Source organism: Anser anser, assembly GCF_964211835.1.
Source record: "Anser anser genome assembly, chromosome: 5".
Taxonomy (NCBI): Eukaryota; Metazoa; Chordata; class Aves; order Anseriformes; family Anatidae; genus Anser; species Anser anser.
Genome location: NC_139725.1, coordinates 61,176,206 through 61,195,866, shown reverse-complemented (window position 1 = coordinate 61,195,866; position 19,661 = coordinate 61,176,206). Strand labels below are relative to the sequence as shown.

The 19,661-nt window shown below is 41.2% G+C and overlaps 3 protein-coding genes across 5 annotated transcripts in view; 2 read left to right on the top strand and 1 right to left on the bottom strand.

The window, feature by feature from the left end:
- The first annotated feature begins 173 nt into the window (after positions 1–173).
- Positions 174–16,844, top strand: PCNX4 (pecanex 4). 3 transcript variants are annotated; one of them, XM_083838331.1, is made up of 12 exons: positions 174–1,233; positions 3,961–4,016; positions 4,663–5,389; positions 7,020–7,199; positions 7,291–7,805; positions 8,605–8,705; positions 8,855–8,977; positions 9,119–9,482; positions 12,032–12,135; positions 12,588–13,624; positions 14,109–14,295; positions 14,664–16,844. In XM_083838331.1, exons 3-12 carry the CDS (start codon positions 4,701–4,703, stop codon positions 14,913–14,915), a joined length of 3,552 nt encoding a protein of 1,183 aa, XP_083694457.1. In that variant the 5' UTR covers positions 174–1,233; positions 3,961–4,016; positions 4,663–4,700; the 3' UTR covers positions 14,916–16,844. The 3 variants fall into 3 exon arrangements, with proteins under 3 accessions (XP_083694457.1, XP_083694459.1, XP_083694458.1); XM_083838333.1 differs by having other exon boundaries at positions 234–1,233; positions 7,666–7,805; XM_083838332.1 differs by lacking the exon at positions 174–1,233 and adding an exon at positions 1,240–1,982.
- A 137-nt stretch (positions 16,845–16,981) lies between these two features.
- LOC310900395 (uncharacterized protein) overlaps positions 16,982–19,661 on the top strand; it is a 35,642-nt gene continuing 32,962 nt past the window's right edge. Inside the window, exon 1 of the mRNA XM_083838346.1 lies at positions 16,982–17,562. Within this exon, the coding sequence (XP_083694472.1) occupies positions 17,382–17,562 (181 nt within the window). The 5' untranslated portion in view covers positions 16,982–17,381. The remainder of the gene's footprint in view (positions 17,563–19,661) is intronic.
- The window catches only part of DHRS7 (dehydrogenase/reductase 7), a gene marked incomplete at its 5' end in the record, with an annotated part of 19,837 nt that continues 19,147 nt past the window's right edge, over positions 18,972–19,661 (bottom strand). The window contains one exon of the mRNA XM_083838345.1: positions 18,972–19,222. Coding sequence (XP_083694471.1) covers positions 19,164–19,222 — 59 coding nt within the window. The 3' untranslated portion in view covers positions 18,972–19,163. The remainder of the gene's footprint in view (positions 19,223–19,661) is intronic.

Sequence of the window (19,661 nt, the reverse complement as noted above, 5' to 3'; positions counted from 1 at the left end):
AAAGTATTTTTAAAAGTATATAAAAGTATTTAAAGTATAGAATTAAATTTCAACTTGCCAGTGAATGCTAACATTTATTTAACCTAAAAGAAAACTGAGAATGCACCTTCCTATACCTGAGACTAGAACCAGTATTTTCATCTTGATTTAGTTTGATTTACATAAACTGAGAAAGACCATTAACGTGACTGATGTCCACATGCAGAAAACTATTTTAATATGATTCCAGAATGCTGTAGATTATTCGTGCTAAATATTTTAATTTACTATTAGGATGTTGTATATTGAATATTCATGTAAAAAATGTAAGAATTAAGGAAACAGACAAGTCTGATCAGTTTTTCATTTTTGTTATTATCGGAAGATTAGAAGTAACTAAATACGTGATTAAAAAACAGCCTCAGACATTTTTACGGCAGCTCTCAGCGGGACAGAAAGAAACCTGAGGAAACCTGGGGCGATGAATTCATCAGAGGAAGGGGGACAATACTCCGAGAGCAGCACTACAGGATTTGGGACAGCAGCAGTGACCATCCCCTGGCACAGCTCTTGTGTGGGCTGAGGGATTCTCTTCACATTTAATTTTGGGGGTCTGCTAGAAGGCCACGGGTCCCTCACGTCTGATTTTACAACGGGAACACGACAGCAACGTGTGGAAGGCACACCCAGCGTCTCTGAGGGAAGCGGTAGCGCTGAGCACCGGCCTGCCCCGGGGCAGACGCTCCGCAGCGGGGTCGGGAAGGCGGCCAGCCCCTCGCCACCGCCTCGCAGCCCGTGTGCCAACCGCCCCGAGGAGCCGCCCGGGGCAGCCCCCGCTCAAGCCGGGGCCATTTCCCCGGGGCAGCCCGGCCGCCCCGCGCGGCCTCGTCCCTCAGGCGGAGACAAAATGGCGGCGGGGGCTGAGGGGAGGGGGCGCCGCCGCCGCCGTGAGGCCGGCCCTCAGCGTTGCTGATAGTCGCCGCCTCCTCCTCCCTCATCTCCTCCTCCTCCTCCTCCTTCCCCGCCGTCCTCAGCGGCAGCACCACCCGGGCGGAGGGGCCCCGCCGGCGGGGAGGAGCGTCCGGCCGCGGCCTGTGTCGTTGGCGCTCCCTCAGGAAAGCCGTGGGGCCGGAGTGTGTGTGTGTAGGGGGAGCGCTCCACCGTCCTTCCTCCTCCCGCCGCAGGCTCAGCCCCGTTCCCCCTTCTCCCCACCGCCCCGCAAATCCCCTGAGCTGCTCCGAGCCCGGGCCAGAGGTAGGTGCCCGCCTCACAGAGGCTCTTCATCACGGCTGCCTTTCGCCGGCCCCGGCTGCTGAGGTGCAGACACCTGCCCCCCGGGGGTGAAGAGGGGGTGCGGCCATGCCGGGGGGTGCAGCAGCGGCCGGGCCCTTCCCTGGAGCAGGCGGAGAGGGGCGAGCCGGGGCCTGGCTCCGCCAGACCGGCATTGCCCCCCCTCTGTGTTTGCCCCCAGGTAGCCGCCCCCCTGTCCTCTCCGTAGTTAAAAAGCAGCAGAGGGGTGTTTGTTGGCAGCCTGGCAGGTCGCTGGATTTCTTTGCCCTGCAGAAATGCTGAGGGAGAGGTCGCTGGGCAGCAAGTGTGGTTAACCTGCCGGCGGCCTGCCTCGTCAGGTGCAGAGGTGCATGGGGCTGGAGGCGGGCCAGGGGTTACCTCACCACCTGGGGACGTGTTCCCCATGAGAGGAGCCCGGCAGCCAAAAAGGCTGTGTCTTCAGCCGGGGGTCTGGTGTCAGCACCGCTGGGGAGAGGTTCCCAACCATCTCCGTGGGTGGGAAGCCGGTCTGGCATAGAGCTGCATCTTTAACCGTGAAATGGGTGGAAATGTGGGCATTTTAGCATGTAGGTTTGCACAGGTGCATATGGATTTGCCCAGGCAGGGGCTGTCTGCAGCTTCCCCCGCACCTCCCATGCTTGCATTTGTCTGTGGTGTGCTAGCAGGTGGCCTATAACCCTTACTTAGTCTTGTGTGAAAAGAAGACCACCTAGGTAAGTAGTTTTAAGCCTTACCCACTTCAGCGGCTTAGATGACTGAGAGCTGTACACATGTTCTCTTGTAATCTGCTTGAAATAAAACCAAACCGCACTGATCTGTCATCAGTGTATATGAAGGATGATGTTTACCTAGAAAAAAATTCACGCCTTCATGTGAATTGCTGCCTGAACTTATGCAAGATTTGCGTTGTCTCACTTTCTTTTATGCAATGTGGACATAGGGAGGATATTGCAGGGTTAACACGTTAAATGGTTTTATGGTGTTAAAGGCCTTTTATCATCCGTGTTACGATAGTATCTAAGTCACTTAGATCCCTGCCGGTGATGACAAACTGTTGTCGTGCAGACTGTTTGGGTAACCAGGCAAGTTGTCACAGTCGGGCCAGGCCCGTATGTTAGGAATGTATATTGAAGCCAGGTCCTGTAAACACTTACTAATGTGTGGAGTCCTGTTGCTAGGGCTTTGCACAGAAATAACGAGACATGCACGAGTGCCTCTTTGAAGTCCTGACACGTTACCTGACTATTTGGAAGCCAGGAGGATAGCTGACAGTATCATTTCCATATTTCTTGAGCTTAAGTCTTGGACTTGTCGTTTATAAATAAACTCACTTCTTTTTATGGCTCTTCTTACGTTTTGGAGTGCAGCCAAGTAGAACTATATTGTTTATGTGCATAGATTTTGTCTCGCACAAAGATGTCTATTGTTTACACAGAAACTGTGAGAGGAATGTTTTGTTAACATTTTGTTAGCAATATAAACTGACAAACACAAATGCAAGCTAAAACGTGAAACAAAAATAGACCTTTTTAGAGAGAGCAGAAAATCACAGCTGCCAGACAACTGTTTTTAAGGGAAACCTATGCACCTTTTGGTTCTACATTTCTTTTAAACTCATCTCCCCGTTACATACATATAAATCTACTGTGTTTAACTTTCAGAGCAACTTTGTTTCATGCATATGTAGCTCTTCAAGCAGTGTTTCTTTTTATAGACAAAGATTGTCTGAATTATATATTTTTTTAATTACATTTTAAAATTGTTTTTAATTGGGTGTGTCCTTGTTACATATTCAAATTCTTGAATTGGCTGTGATGAATTCCCCTCTCCATTGTCAACATGTGTCTTTTCCATTATGACTGACTACTGCCTTCTCCTTCCCTTAAGAACAAAAAAACCTTACAATGGCTTGAAATAGTAAGACCAAAAAAATCTTTATGGTTTCAGTATTTCATGTTCTATGTTTGCAGACTCCATGTTGGAATTTTTACAATTAAAAAGAAATCCACAGTGTTCATGGAGAGTAGTTAACAAGCCTGCAGGGTCCCGCTTTTCATTGCGGTGTGTGTTGACTTGGTGTACCCTGAAAGCAGATTTCCATTTGTGATGATGCCTATCAATGGCCTTTAAGATATCTCATTGGCGCTGTTTCTAGCTTAGACCTGTGATAACCAGTATCTGCCTGCAGTCAAATCATTGGTATCTGTTTAAATGTGAGGAGTAAAATGTACTCAAAAGCACCTGAAAGCATTTGGTTTTGTAGAACGAAGAAATCATGGTGGCTGGGAACTCCATGGCAGTAAAGAGTTTATTTTTACTATATCTGTAGTGACAGCTAATTGGTGTTCATGAGATATACAGGTCCAGTAGAAGGAAGTCAGAATTTCAATACTTGCACAATAAAATTCAGCATCTCTTTTTTAAAGTAGTAATATTTATGAAATTCTTCTGCATTGCATTCTCTGTGATGTTTTTTCACCCTGTGTCTTACCTGGAGTATTCATACTTGTCATTCATGGGTTTTTGCTTTTGAGACCAGTAGCATAAAATTATATTTGAATACTGTAGTTACCTTCTTGCATTCATTATTTCTACATTGTTTGATGCCCTCTAAATGAGTATTCATACCTGATTTTTATTTGATGATTCACTGTAAAGGTTTACATGCATGTTTTTTTTCCTTTTTTTCAGCTTTCTCCGTTGACATAAAGAAGATGTTGATGTGCCAATTCTGCTACAACTCACAAGTATTGTTTTGTTTGTTTTTTTTTGTATATTTTAGGATACAGAAAGTGAACTGTTTGTTGTCTGTCTCATGTGGTGCTTTGCACACAGAGATCCTGTTCGGTGACTAGGCTACGCAGGGAGCACATTTTACACAGGCAGATAGGACAAGAGGGAATGATTTTAACCTGAAAGAGGGGAGGTTTAGAGTGGATGTTAGGTGGAAATTCTTTCCTCAGAGGGTGGTGAGGCCCTGGCACAGGGTGCCAGGAATTGTTCAAACCCAGGCTGGATGGGGCTTTGGGCAGCCTGGTCTAGTGGGAGGTGTCCCTGCCGTGGCACAGGGTTGGAACCAGATGGGCTTTAAGGTCCTTACCAACCCAAGCCATTATGTGATGATTCTATGACACTAAAAAAGCTGATGGGTAAAAATGATTTTTATTTTTTTATTTTATTTTAAAATAGTCTTTTTACATCTTAGATGTTTGCTTAGTAGTTGTATTCTGGTAGCAAATTCTATGGATGCTTTAAGATAATGTTTACTAACACTAACATGTTAAAATTCCGCTACAATCTGATAAATGAAAATAGGACAAAAAAAATCCCTGGTTAAGTTTTGCATTCCAGATTTGGTAATGTTCCCTTCTTTTTCTTTCTGTTCTTTTACAGGAAAAATGATATTCATCCAGCATTCCTGAGTAATAAGAATGGGTCCAGATGTACCTCTGCTGAATGATTACAAGCAGGAGTTCTTCTTGAAGCGCTTTCCGCAGACTGTGCTGGGAGGTCCCCGGTTTAAATTAGGCTATTGTGCCCCTCCTTACATATATGTGAATCAGATTATTCTTTTCTTGATGCCATGGGTTTTGGGAGGAGTAGGAACACTTCTGTACCAGTTAGACGTTATGAAAGACTATTACACTGCAGCACTTTCAGGAGGACTGATGTTTGTTACTGCACTTATCCTTCAGATGGCAAATATATATGCAAAACAGAAAACAGTGACAGTAGAAAGAATGCAAATTCAGAATACACTAACAGATGAAGATGAGTTTGAATTTTCCAGCTGTGTAGGTTCAGAGACAGTAAAATTTATTATTCCTGGCAAGAAGTATATAATCAACACTGTATTTCATTCGTTTCTGGCAGGGGTATTGTGTGGGCTGGGAACTTGGTATCTGCTGCCAAACAGAATAACCTTGCTGTATAGCAACATTGGAGGAACTGTTACGATCTTTGTATTTGGATGGGTGACTGTATGTATAGCAGAGTATTCGCTAATCATAAACACAGCTACCGAAACAGCTACTTTCCAAGCACTGGATACTTACGAAATCACTGCTCTGATGAGACCTTTCTACATTTTTGTCTTCATTGCAGTGGATCTTGCACACAGGTAAAGCTAATGCAGCATTTTGCTAATTAAAGTAATGGTTATTGTGTATATCTTTTAATAAGAAAGATGAAATTTGAGGTTTCAATCAACTGTAGGAAGTCCAAAAGAAGCTAGAAGAGCATATAGCAGACAATGATGCGCTACATTGTGCATAAAAAGTTGTTCTTAAATTTTTTTAGTGTTTCATATAAATTCAGAAGCCCCCGAGAGAGCCCTCAAGACGCTTCTAAGTTAGGGACAGCTAAAAGTGTCTTCTACAGAGTTGATTTCGGTATTTTTGTACAAGAGCATTTGCGTCAACATCCTTTTAAAGAATATGTTCTCAAAAACATGTTCCTGATCTGGAACTGTAAATTTAAACACTGCAAACTTCAGGAGTACCAGATTTATATCCAAATTTTGTCCTGCAATGTTTTCTAATTTAGTCTGTGCAAAGCCACTGCAGTGGGTTATAAATTACAGGCCAAAATAGCAGGAATTTGGCTTTTAATGAGTGGATAAGCAACTGTGAACGTTGCTGTGTGTTTGTTATGTGGATTTTGAACTTGGATTTTTAAATGCTTTAGTAATAAGGAAGAACTACATCATTGTGCAAATGGGAGACTGTTTTATATTTCCACTTTTCAGACGAATGCCTTAGCTGAAGCATTTGTAAAATCTCTTAAAGCAAGATTTTTTTTTTTACTTTATGCATTCTTTCTCCTTGTCAGGTGAAATTTATATCACATTGTCACATGTACATATTTTGTGGTTGGGGTACTTCAAATGCATTTAAAAAAGCATGTTTGATCTTACTAATTTTGCATTTGGAGATGTCTTTGCCAGTCATTTACCCTAGCTGCTTCTTCAGTTACAGTATAGTTACTACACACATGGTCTTGGACCCCAAATTCTTCTGTCTAAATTCAGGAGGAGAAAAACCTTTAAATTCCTGACCGAATTCTTTTGAGGCTTGCTTAGTTATTTACTAAGAAGTAGAGAGAAGTCAAGTATCTTAGCAGTCCAACGTTAAGTAAATGAGCTTGCTGATGAACTATGTATGGCTTAGGATGTATGCAGACTTCTAATATTGATTTTTATATTTTTTACAGAAAGATACAAAAGCTTTTATATACCAAAATACATTTTACATTCCTGAAGAGAGTAGATGCCTTGATGTGGAGGCAACATGCCAATTCTTCTAGTGTTAACGCTTGCATCTTGGATCTTGGACTTGCATAAAAATTTTATGTAGTTTTGAGATGATACTTAACTTTTTTTTTGGTAAAATGGTTGAGGTTTTAGAGCTTCTAGACTTTTCTTTGTACAAGTATTTCTAAGTTTATAGTCACAATAGTATCAAAATAACTAGGATACTTAGAACATTTGGCTCATCTGTGTAATGTGAAAGCTTCCAAACTTTTTAATAAAAAAAAATTAGCCAGCGTTCCAGTGTTCTAGCTGATGTATTACTGCCCCAAGCATAAATTTATGTCCTCATGTTTCCTTTTAAAAAATAGCAGTTGAGGTTTTGTAGATTGAATGTGTAATGTTTATAATTCTGGATTTACTGTACTAGTTAAACAAAAAGCCTTCCTACACATCAGCTATGTTTTCCTTCACAGAAGTCAAATACATTTCTTCTTTCCAGGTTTGCTGTCAACGCACCCATTATAGAGCAGACAAACCAGATTTTGCACATCGTATTTCTTTTTCTGCCGTTCTTGTGGGCAATGGGAATTCTGCCCCCGCTTGACGCACTTTTTCTGTGGGGAATGGAACAACTGTTGGAGTTTGGACTAGGAGGTTCACCTATGTCAAGTAACACAAAGTAAATTTTGTTTATATAATGATAAAATATAGCAATATTGTTTATAACCTTTTTCTTTTCAAGCAAATCTTTTTTATTTTCTCCTTCACAGGTTATTAGTAATGTTTCTCATTTCTGCTGGAACAGCAATAGCATCGTATTTCATTCCCAGCACTCTCGGTGTGATCCTCTTCATGACTGGATTTGGGTTCATACTGAGTCTTAACCTAAGCGAGATTGGTTTTGCCTTCAAACACACCATGATCAGCCATTTAGCCTCCAGAAAATCTAAATATATGCGCAGTGGTCTTAGAATACAGTTTGGGTGGAGGGAGTTTATTTTTTATTTGACTGTATTGACACTCGCTCTCATAGAAGCTGGCCTGCTGCATCACTTTGCAGGCTTTTCATCATTTTCCAAAGCCAGTCCTCAGGCTATAGCAAGTTATATCCTGATTGTATTGCTTGTAATTATGTGGATTCTTAGAGAGATTCAGAGAGTGTACTTGTTTGGAACCTTCCGAAACCCCTTTTATCCAAAGGATATCAGGACTGTGACTGTGTTCATGGAGAAGCAAAGAAGGCTAATGAAAGTTGGTGTTGTCAGGAGGATTTTACTAACACTAGGTAGGAATACACGCTATCTGTTGTTTGTTAGATGATGTTTTAGGGAGATTGAAACAACACTAGAAATTACTGTATGTGCAAGACTGTGAATGAACTAAGAAAAAACAAGTAGCTGAAAATATTGGTTGATGTTTTGCTTGATTATGCATTGAGGTAATTAATATTCAGAATATTTGAGAGTGATAACTGATTTTTTTAAGAGGTAAACGTAAGAAAATGAGCTTTTAAAAACTCCAACTCAGAAAGCAAGGCCTTTTAAAGAATTTTGTTTACAACATCAGTATGCACTTTTGAAAAAAAAAATCTCTTCTAGATTTTAACAAAGGTACTTGGTAAATAAAATGAATTGGGAGTCTTGAAGCGACTGTACTTGTTAGTTAAAGGGAACAGTCCCCTTGCTGGTGGAGATCGGGACAAATTTGTTTACTTCGGTGGAACCAAAATTTGACCTAAATTCATTTAATTTCATTAAAAAAGTGTCATTTTGGGGAAGTGGATTAATGAGCACTATTCCGTGTTTATTTTTACTTGTTAATATGAGTATTCCCATTATCCTTAGGGAAACAAGCGAAGTAATAAGTAAAAACCAAGCATTGATATAAATGGTTGCAGTCTTGGGCCAGTAGTGCAAATACATTGTTTGATATCCTGGAAGTGTAACACAAAGAGGAGTTTGTAATAATGAAGGGAGGAGTTCTCTTTTTACACTAAGATTTCCATTCTGCAGTAAGACTTTACCTCTGTAAATTTTAATTGTGTTTTTGAAAGGAAATCAGTTATTCTTCTGTTTCAATTACAGTGTCTCCATTTGCTATGATAGCATTCCTGTCACTAGACCGTTCGCTACAAAATCTTCATTCTGTGTCTGTTTGCATTGGATTCACAAGAATATTTAGGATGGTAATTCAAAATTTAATTACATTAGCCTAAGAAATTCTCTTCTACATGGTTTAAGTATTAAAATGACTTGGAAGAAATATTCCAGGTCAGGAAAGTAGAGAAAAGATAAACACATTTTTAAATGTATGTCTAATGTATCTCCATTTTAGGTATGGCAGAATACAGAAAATGCCCTGCTGGACATAGTGGTTGTGTCAGTGGCGCAAATGTTGGTGCTCAGTCCAGACCTCTGGTGGAACAGGAGCCTTGATACAGGAATCAGACTCTTGCTGGTAATTGTCATAATTATCATTGTCAGTGATAATCACGCTTCGTTTTCGTATAATTATTCTAGATAAGGCAGCTTTAGCAGTGCTGAATGTGTTCTGATACAGAGTATAAATAAGCACGTGGTTGTTGTACGTGTCTTGCAGGTTGGTGTCCTACGGGATCGACTGCTTCAGTTTGTCTCAAAGCTGCAGTTCGCCATAGCCATTCTTTTGACATCGTGGACAGAGAAAAAACAACGTCGCAAATCTACCGCCACCTTAATCACACTGAATGTGGTTTTCTTCCCCATCCTGCTGATCTTCGTTGCCCTCTCTGCCCTCCTTTCTTCTCCGCTGCTGCCACTCTTCACACTACCAGTATTTTTGATTGGGTTTCCTAGGCCTATCCGAAGCTGGCCAGGACCCGTGGGCGCTACAGCGTGTGTTTGCTCTGATACAGTGTACTACCAGCAGATGGTTCCAAGTCTGGCTGTTGCTCTGCAGTCTGCATTAGCAGCCGGTAGCCTAGGTAGGTGTGCTAGCAGCACTGTGATGGAATGTATATAAATATTTTGAGAAGTGTGATTTTGCTGGGGAATATGAGAATCAGCATCTGATTGAAACCACATTTCAAATGCGTAGGTTAAATCTGATATTCAGCGATTGTTCATTTGAACAAACCAGTGATGAAACAGCATCAATCCTAATCTTTCTGTACTGAACAAAAAAGGTGCTATGGATTTACCTCACCTAATTAGAGGCAAGTGTATTGAGGAGTTCTCTTAACAGTGAAGAGAAGGAGGTTTCAACCTGCTGTTTGAGTTTACATACGTGCTTTTCTTTTTATCAGTTCTATTGTTCAAGGACCAGAAGGTGATTTTGTTAATTTGGATACATTAATTAGGTAGGATGGATATGGACTGGATGTTTGTAAAATACATGTTGCAGACTAACTAGCTGTAAACAGCTGAGACCAGAAACAGTTGATGAGACGATGTCATATCTCATGCAGGCAGTCAGGGTGAGGTTGTAACAACATTTCTGGTCTTAAAACCTGTGAAAGACATCACGATGGGTATTTCACAGATTTACATAAACAGAGGTGAAGAAATGCTGATTTTTTTTTCCCAGCTGGAGACAGGATAACTGTTAAAATAGCAAGCTCGTTTTCTGGAGAAACAGTCTTTGTGTAACATAAATAATCAAGAGCTCGTTGCCCTTTGACAAAAGATAAACATTTACATAAGCCTCTTAGAAAATGGCTTGCAACTGGAAAAGTTGGACTGATATTTAGAGTGGAAGTTAACCTTAATCACTCTTTCCTGAAGAATGTATGCAAGTGCTTTACAAGGAAATATTGCTGCAGTTTTAGAATACAGGTGGAGAATTATTAAAAAGAAAAACTAGTAAGCTTTTTTCTCTAAAGAGGAGAGAGATGCTTCACTGTTACCAGCGTATGTGTGTGAGTTTTTCTATTTCTCTGTTGCCATTATGACTGTGGTGACCTCAGATTAAATAATTTAAAACACCAGTCTTTATGGGAAAAATGTCCTCTCTTTAATGGGAAAATCTGTGAATGAACATCTTCAAGGAAGAAAAAATGTTGCGTTCTCCGATGAGTTAAAATTTGAAGACATACCACTTTGTGTGTCTCTATTTTAATTTAAAGTCATACTTTTTTCTATGTTAAGGAGTTTTAGTAGCTTTAACAGCTAGCAAGAAAAATATTAAAATCTTTGCAAAATGTTAGCAAGAAAATGTACTTCATTAGCTCACTGGGATAGAAAAGGTTACTTAAATTTTAACTAGGTATTAATGGTTGGTTTCACTAATTCCATTTTACAACATTCTAAAACTGAAATTCTCCCTGCAAGTGAGTGATCACTTGGATGTGAGAGAGAGCAGAAGCAAGTTGTAAGCTGGCACTAAAGGTACCTTGTCGTGCTAAGAACAACACCATTGAATTGGAGGAGCTGACAGTAGGCTGTAACTTAAATAGATTATAACCACTAGTTGCTCAGAAGTTTGGCATTGCCTTTTTTACTGAAATAGGTAGAAGAGAAAAACAATGCTATGTTTTTTTGGACATAAGTCATCTAATTTTTACAGTGAGAGCTGGATTGTGGAATTTTTTAATACTAATCAATTTGAACTGTGACCTGATGTTCAGATCTTAATTTTCAAATTCCAGTTGTTCTTGCGTAGCTGCATTTTTAGTGATGTCAACCTTAAGAAAGTGTGATGGAATTTATTTATTTACTTATGGGGGTACTTCAGAAAGACCACAAGTGATTCCCACTGTATCTGTTGCTGGCGTTCAGTGTGTATGATACTGGCTCACATATCTTTAAAGAGAAGCCCTTAGAAATAGGTGTTCCTGAAAATGCAGGTCTTGATTTATCTGCTTCTATTTGTGTATCTGTAAAATGGGTACAACACCATGTCATTGGTAGTCTGACAGTTCTGCAGCACTCTGGATTTTGCATCCTGGGGGATATTTCTAATCCCTCCAGAATGCAGACAAATTAATTTAGGAAATGGTAGTGTAGGTACCAACTCCTGTTGAGTTAGATTTTTATTTCCCCCATGACAAGTAAGCTCTGTACTCCACAGTAAATAGGGCCATCAAGGTACCCATGTGCTAGCTGATGATTCTGAACTGTATTCAGCAGTCAGAAGAATTTTAGATGTCCAAGTGACCCCCATGGGAACTGTGCACTTGGAAATTCAGCCAAAGATGATATTTAATCATGAAAGTCATGTCCACAAGGGGAATTGAGGGTGGGGTTGCTTAACCCTGGTTGAGTATGAATACTGTAGTCCTGTGGTTCTGTAATGGTTCCACACTTTTCCATAGTGTTTTCAAAGATAGCACCACAATTTCAATATCTACCTTTGCAGCTAATTCTTTTAAGATTCTAGGGTACTAATTAGCCAGTTTTAATTAATTTTTATGTTGGATGTTTTGTGTACACAGTTGATTTCCTTAGCTGGCATGTGGAAAAGGCTTTCATTGATATAATGCTACAGTTATACCACAGTTTCTGGGTATTTTTTTTGTTGTTTTTTCTTGTCTAGGTCTCTCCCTACCTGGATCACATTACCTGTGCCGTTTTCAGGATAGATTGATGTGGATATTGGTGCTAGAAAAAGGCTTCACTTATTGTGGTGTTAACATTAAGGTAAGTGCATGCTGAGGATTAACTTACTGTATAAGTAACTTACTGGTTACTTATGCAATGTCATTAATTTACCTGATGTTACAGTCAATTTTTTAAGATAAGTGTTATTTCTATATTAACTGGTCTTACAGCTGACGTGCTTAGCAGTTGTGAAATTATTTATCATCTGTCTTGTAACATAACATTTTTAGTAAGCTAGTTAATACAGATCTGCATGAGGCAAAGTTGTTGGCTTTTTCGTAAGACTCTTATCTCTGTCTAACAGCGTAGTGAGTGCTTTGGGGTTATCATTATGTCTAGTTAGATTTGTAGGTAACTCACTTCTGGAAATACTGATAATGGAGCATGTCTTCATTTGTGGAGAAAAATGTTGCAAGAAAACAGAACTTGCTAGTATTTAAGCATAGGTACTGGTGAAGACTAAACCCAGATTGTTCTCATTTGTGCTTTAGGGGCTAGAATTGCAGGAAACGTCCTGTCATGCTGCTGAAGCTCACAGAGTTGATGAGATTTTTGAAACAGCCTTCGAACACCAGGAGCACACAAAGATTCTTTCTCCTAACGACCATTTTGGACACATTTTGACTCCTTGTACTGTTCTACCTGTGAGACTGTATTCCGATGCCAGAAATGTATTATCTGGAATAATCGACTCCCATGAGAATTTGAAGCACCTGAAAGATGATTTCATTAAAGTGCTTGTATGGATGCTTGTCCAGTATTGTTACAAAAAATCAAAAACATGGGAGAGCCTGGGCAGTGTGGACAAGAACAGAAAAAGATCATTTCCAGAAAATCAGCACAGCGGTGCAGCAGAAACACCCAGGCCGCTGAGGGATGAAGATAGCTTTAGTGTTGATACAATTGAGGACTGGACTGATGATAGTGACATTTTTGATCTCGAACCCAGGGGCAAAATGAGAGACAGAAAAGAACCGGGACATTTGGGAATGACACCAAAAGTACATCTCTCTATTCCAGGATCTGTAGAAACACAGAGCCAAGATGTCCCACAGGAAATGTCACCAGAAGATAAGTTACACAGGGCTGTTGTCCTTGGGCTTCCTGCTGTAGACAAAGGAAAACAGGAAGAAATTGTACCTCAGGTTGAGTTTAGTTGCTCGTACTCAGAGCTGTTGAGCATCCCTGAGGAATGGCGAACAGCCCCGGTGCCTACTTCGAAAGTCAATGAAATGCGGCAGAGGTTTCCAGAAGAATGGTACCATTTCATTTTGAGTCAGCTGGACTTTTTTCATCTGACAGAAAAGCCTTCCAATTTACTTGAAGACCTCATGAAAGATAAAGCTTTGAAAGATTTGTACGTCCATGGTGTGTTGTCGTGTTGTTTTGGTCTGTTCGGACTGGATAACACTGTGCCAGCCCCGAGCCACGTGTTCAGAGCATACACCGGTGGCATCCCATGGTCTGTTGGTTTGGACTGGCTAACGGGCAAACCAGAGCTGTTCCAGCTTGCCCTGAAAGCATTCAGGTAAACAGACTCACAGATTTTAACAGTGAGACAGGAGTACTGGGCTTTGAAAGTATCAGTTTGCTAAGAGTAGTTTATTTTAAAACCATAACATTTAAAGATATTTGTAGCTTCTTTCTACATGAATATTGCCTGTAACCCTGAGCTGTGAAGCCTGTGATAGCCTTCCTTAGTCCCTTCCCCACTGCAGCTGCTTCCAATACTGGAAGTCTGCCTTCTTAAGTGGGGAAAAACACAAAATCTAATTGAATTGTGATGGAGTTAAATGTTTGGCACTTTCCATTATCCAGCAGAGGTAACGGTGAGGTGAAGGAAAGATGTTTCAGCTAATGTGTTTCATGTCTGGGTGAGCTAAAAGCTGCGCCTACTAACTCCTAGTTCCTCTGCTGACAAGCGATAACTTAGAAAGTTGGCACTGCTGAGAGGCCTTCTTCCTCCTGTCGTTTGCAGCAGTGCTTACTGTAGGTCTTTCCGTACCTTTCAGATACACTTTTAAACTGATGGTTGACAAAGCAAGCCTGGGGCCAGTTGAGAACTTCAAAGAACTAGTTAACTATCTGGAAGAATACGAAAATGATTGGTACATCGGACTGGTATCGGATCTGGAGTGGCAGCAAGCAGTTCTTCAGGAAAAGCCATACCTTTTTTCACTGGGACATGATCCAAACATGGTAAGAAGAAAAATTACCGATTAGCAACGTCAAAGCTTGGTTTTCTTTTCCACTGCTTGTTTTTTCTCTCCCCATTATTGTGTTCCAAAACATGAAGCTGTGCAACCAAATTTGTGTTTGTACTAGATGGGAACTGACATCACCGTTGTTGGAAATAACAAGGCATTGTTCTTCAGATGCAGTAAAATTTGCTGATTGTGTTCCAAGATGGAAGAATTGAATCAGGGAGACCAGTTTATACAGCTTGCTACTTTAGAGGGCTGGTGTTCGTAGCATGTGAAGTCCCAAAGCGTCATGTAGGGCTTTGTAGCTAAAGCGTTGTCTTTTTTCAGCATGTACTGAACGTTTTGATCTGTTTGTTTTTGAAGGGAATTTACACTGGGCGAGTCCTCACTCTCCAGGAATTGTTAGTACAAGTGGGAAAACTTAACGATGAAGCTATCCGGGGTCAGTGGGCAAATCTGTCCTGGGAGCTGCTGTATGCTACGAATGATGATGAAGAACGCTACAGCATCCAGGCACACCCGGTTCTTCTGAGAAACCTTACTGTACAAGCTGCAGACCCGCCTCTTGGCTACCCCGTTTATTCATCCGAGCTTCTGCATCTGCCTTTGTTCTAGGCTATCTGTAGCACTTTGTATTATTATTGTTTTGTATTTTCCACCTGCATGTTGGAAAACATGCTCATGCTACATTTATACGCTAGAAGTAAGAGTTTACTCTCGTAATGGCGTTGGGTGGCAGTGCCAAGCCAGCGTCCACAATTTGCACAGAAATGGTGCTAGCCAGAACCTTCAGCAGGCAGGACGTTGCGAGTGGTTTTCTTGCTGCTGGAACATTTGAGACACCATTGCCTGTGTGGCTGACGAGCCAGGAAATGCTGAAATTCTCTTCTCCGGGTTAGAGAAGAGCAGCATGATTCTGATCATTAACTATTTTTGGTGCATTCTGATTTTTTTTTCTTTTTAATAGTTGGACAGGTGACTTGCACTGACAAGTTACAGCTCATTGTAGAACCGTCAACCACAGAGTTGGTAACCAAAGTGTATATATGACTATTTATATGAATTTTTTTATTCTGGTCGTTTTGTATTGGACTGAGTTCAGTTTTAGCGTTTGTTATAATAGATGACTTTAGGTGATCTTCGTTAGCTCTAGTAAGTTATCAGTTATGTGCTTTAGCAAGAAAGTTGGGAGGATTTTTACCAAAGTGCTTGTTCTGGGGTCAAAGACAATTTGTATAAAACAGTGTGCGGTCTGATGCACTGATAAACCCTGTGACCTACTGATGAACGTGAACATGTCTAATTAGGGGGGAGAAGGAATTTAAGTCCGAATGGATTAATTTTATTTCCTTCCTCCAGTATCCGTATCTATCTATCTATCTATATATATATATATATATACAAGTTGTGTGTAACCTGTGTCCACACCACTAAGAAGTCTTCCACAAGTACAGTGAGAGCTTGATTGCGGGTGGAGGGGTGGGAGGAGAGGAACCCAGCCATCTTTGATAGAATTCTTATTTTTTTTAACCTTTGCAGAGGTTAGAACAGAGTTTGGCAGTTGGTTTGTAGTACTACAGGTCTCCTTGAAAACAGGTTTGGGTCATCTCTCCAGTGATGTGTTTATCCTGGTCACTACCACCCATCGTTAGCACGTGAGTGTACTTTCTCTGTAGATCGGTAGTTACAGTGTAGTTACTGCTGGTGTATGCTTAGCAGGATGTAAATAATTGTCTGTCTTTAACTAGGATCGATTTCAAAGAGATCTGCTCTGTAACCGTTTTGGTATTGGTTTATAAAACCCAGTACTGTTTAATTGGAGCATGTTTATTACTTCTACACCTCACCTTTAAGACCTTTTCCTATTGGATAAAATTTGTCACAGGACTGTGTACTACATGCTAAGCTGTTAACTGACTGTTTCCATTGGTGACCATAAGTTATTTTAAAGAAATATGCAAATCTTGTAATGGAATTCAGAAGTGGTAACGAAACAAACGTCAGACCCCAAGGTATAGCCCTCTAACAGCGCACACAAATTCACACAGAGTATTAGTGGAATCAGCTTTTAGAAAGTGATTGTTTGGTGTGCAGGAGCATAAATAGCCAAGTGCTGATAACCTAAAAAAAGCCTTGGTTGGCCATGAACTGTATCCGGAAATGCAGAATCGTGGAAACAGATCTGGAAGGGTCTTTTAGAGAGCTCGTGCTTCAGCTCACTGTCAAAAGGAACTATTCCTGGCAAATGTATAATCCATCTTAAAACATCTCATACCAAGTATAGGATGAGCCTATCAGGTAGTTCACTAGTTATTTGCTGTTCTTGCAACAGTTGGAGAGGGATTGTTGTGGTTTTTTTTTTCCCTAAAATGAATTTAAACCTCCCTGCCTTGTTGTACGCCTCCTACTGACTTGTCTTCTGTGTGGTTACAGAAGTTTTAGTTACTTTTTTTTTTTCAGCAGCAGCGGTCTGTTATTTGATGGTTATAATTTCTGCCCTCATTTTTTGTCTCCTGTAAACCAAATAAACTAGTTGAGAACAGACTGAAGAGAGCTGTGATCATTTTCTCTTGCTGTCCTCCGGTTCTCTCCATCTGGTACCCAGCCTTTTAGAAAGCGGTGCTGGTAACTGGCCCTGGTATTCCAGCCGAGATCTCGATTGGTACCAGATGGAGCAATAGAATTACTTACGTGCAGAATTCCTGTTTATGGAGAGGAATGTAGAGCTAGGCTCTAATGCATTGTAACATCCTGTCCCCTGCTATTGCAGGCAGCGTGTTCTGCAGCCCCTTATTCAGTAGCGCACTGAGCCAATTCACACATTCCAGGGTGTTTTGCAACAGTATGACCCTGACTCGTGTTATGATTTTCTAACCCTCTTCAGATTCATTTTGTTTTTGGCAGAACCACAAGTTACAGCCTCTTGTTCTGTACCAAATTTATGCAACTGCCTGCCTCTGTTAAGTGTGATATTTTGTGTGCTCGTTCCTCCAACTGTCCCGTTTGTTTTGGAGCATTTCTTCGACTTATCAAGAACTTACGGCACCTGCAAGCCTGGTGGTGTCTACAGCTCTCATAAGCATGCATGCTGTTACTCACAATACTGATGGCGTACTACTGGATGGAGTATCTGGTACTGAGCTTCTGAGAGGCCACCACACCATTTTCCTGCTGTACCGTTTTAACCAGGTGTGCATCAGCTTTGCTGACATTCTTCCCAAAACCTACTTGCTTTACAGATTGCGACGTTCATCATGCAAAGGTAAGCGTAAGACACCTTTACTGGGGCTTTGAAAAAGAATCTTTATTTAATGAGATCAGTTTTAAAGTAATTTTCTAACAAATGTCAGTGCTTACTGGTGGATTTTTACCCTTCTGATCCAAACGATTTTTTTCTAGCCTTCACAAAAAACATCAAGTCCTGGAGACTGCTTCAGTCCCGTTCATGTTACCATAAAGCAACAGGAATCAGTTTAATGGAGTGAAATGAACCTTCTGTTCTTCCAGAACCGCATGAGGCAAGACACCTGTCATTTGATCAGTCATTTTTTCTAGACAGTTTTTTCATCTTTGTTAAATGTCACGTGAAAAATGTCACATTTGACTTATGTGCTGCTATACTTGGTAAGTTTCAGTAATTTATAACTGGGTTGTTAGGGTTTTACGATTGCTGAACGATCTATCATGAAGTAGGATTTTTTTTTTTTTCTTTTACCTGTGCAGTTTGTGGCTAGAGGTGCATCCAAACATCACTGGGGCCTTTGTCAACAGCAGGGAGGTCACCAAGCTTGTAAACAGGCGACCACTACAGAGAGGTACTTTCAGCTAACGGTTGAACTGGATTTTAACTAGATGGCAGAAGTTTTAATAATAGTGGTCATCAGCTGGCCACCGCTGTTGTCCAGCACCAGGAACGTTGGGATTTGCCTCTGCTCTGTATGCGCTGGTTCATGCTTAGATCACCCACAGTGCAGGGCCTGCCCTAATTCCGGTCTGGCACTGTTGCTTGGCTCCAAGTAATCTCACATGAAAGTGGGGGGGTTCTCATTAGCAGCGTTCCCCTCGCGTAGCTACGGGCTGTTCTGCTACTGGCACTCTTTCCCTTCCTCTTCTCTTCATGATGCTCTATAGATTTAACATGTGCCAGGTTTAGTGCAAAGCTGAGCACTACCTACAACAGGTTGCAAGTATGTTATCGTGCTCTGGTCCTTCCTCCCTGCTTCTCTACACTGCCCAATTCTCAGACTTCACCCAACAACCAGCACACTGAGGTTTGTGAACTCTGAAGTGGTCCTTAGAAATATTTGATCTTTAGGTTTCTAAACATTGTGATAAAAGTTCAGGAGCTTAGCGCCCCCCCCCCCCCAAACGCATGATAACACCCATTTTGCTGTTAGACCAACTGTACAACAGCGTTGGGGCTGGTGGCAAAGATGAAAAATATCATCTTTTCCCAGACACTGCCTATACATCCTTGACCCTTTATCACAAGCTTCTACTTGGTTGTTTTTTTTTGCTCAAGGTCCATTAGGCATGAACATGAGGGAAATGGGATCCTGTGGGTAAGTGATTTGTAGCCTGCTCACCAAGTATTTGTTAGTATTGCAGCAGAAAAACAACAATACTTGGCCCCATCTCAATTTCTGTAAGCTTAAAATAATAAAAACCAGGTATGTTTAGAAACTGATTTTTATTTCACCAAGTGTGTATACAGCTTGATAGAGTTGTCAAGTTACATGACGACAATGGTACAACAGATTAAAAAAAAAGTTTTTGCTTGCAGTCAGGCAACGTGAAAAAGTTTCTCTCTGCATTAGCACAAGTAGAGCAGGAATTTGCCCGTTTCTCCTTACTTCAGCTTCCTCAAGTAAGAGGCATCAGCGTCCTGGAGTAAGAATAAGTTAAGTCAGTATTTCCCCTCCCTACCCTCTACTGCACTGAAGTCCTTCACCCAGTGTTATTTGGCTTGAACTAGCCTCTGACAGCGGGCAGTTACAAGGTGAAGGTAGGAAGCTACACATATTGTTCCATTTTCTGATTCTGGAGTACTTTAACATGGTACAACAACAGCACAGTAAGGAAAAGGCCAAGCAGCACTGCGAGAACAAAACACCACGCTGCACGTCTGTCTTCTGGGAGGTGAATGAGAGGGAAGAGACCTGACAGACAGTAGTGCTGCTTGACGTACTTCGGGGAGGTGCTCAGATTACACGCCCGATACAAAAACTAGACAGACCTAGGGGAGAGCCTGTCAACAGTCTTAATTTCAAACTGCATTAAATAATTAATGCTGTTGACTTACAGCTCAGCTCTGCATTAATGCTGAATTCTCAACTCGTGGCCTGTGTGGTAAAGATCAGA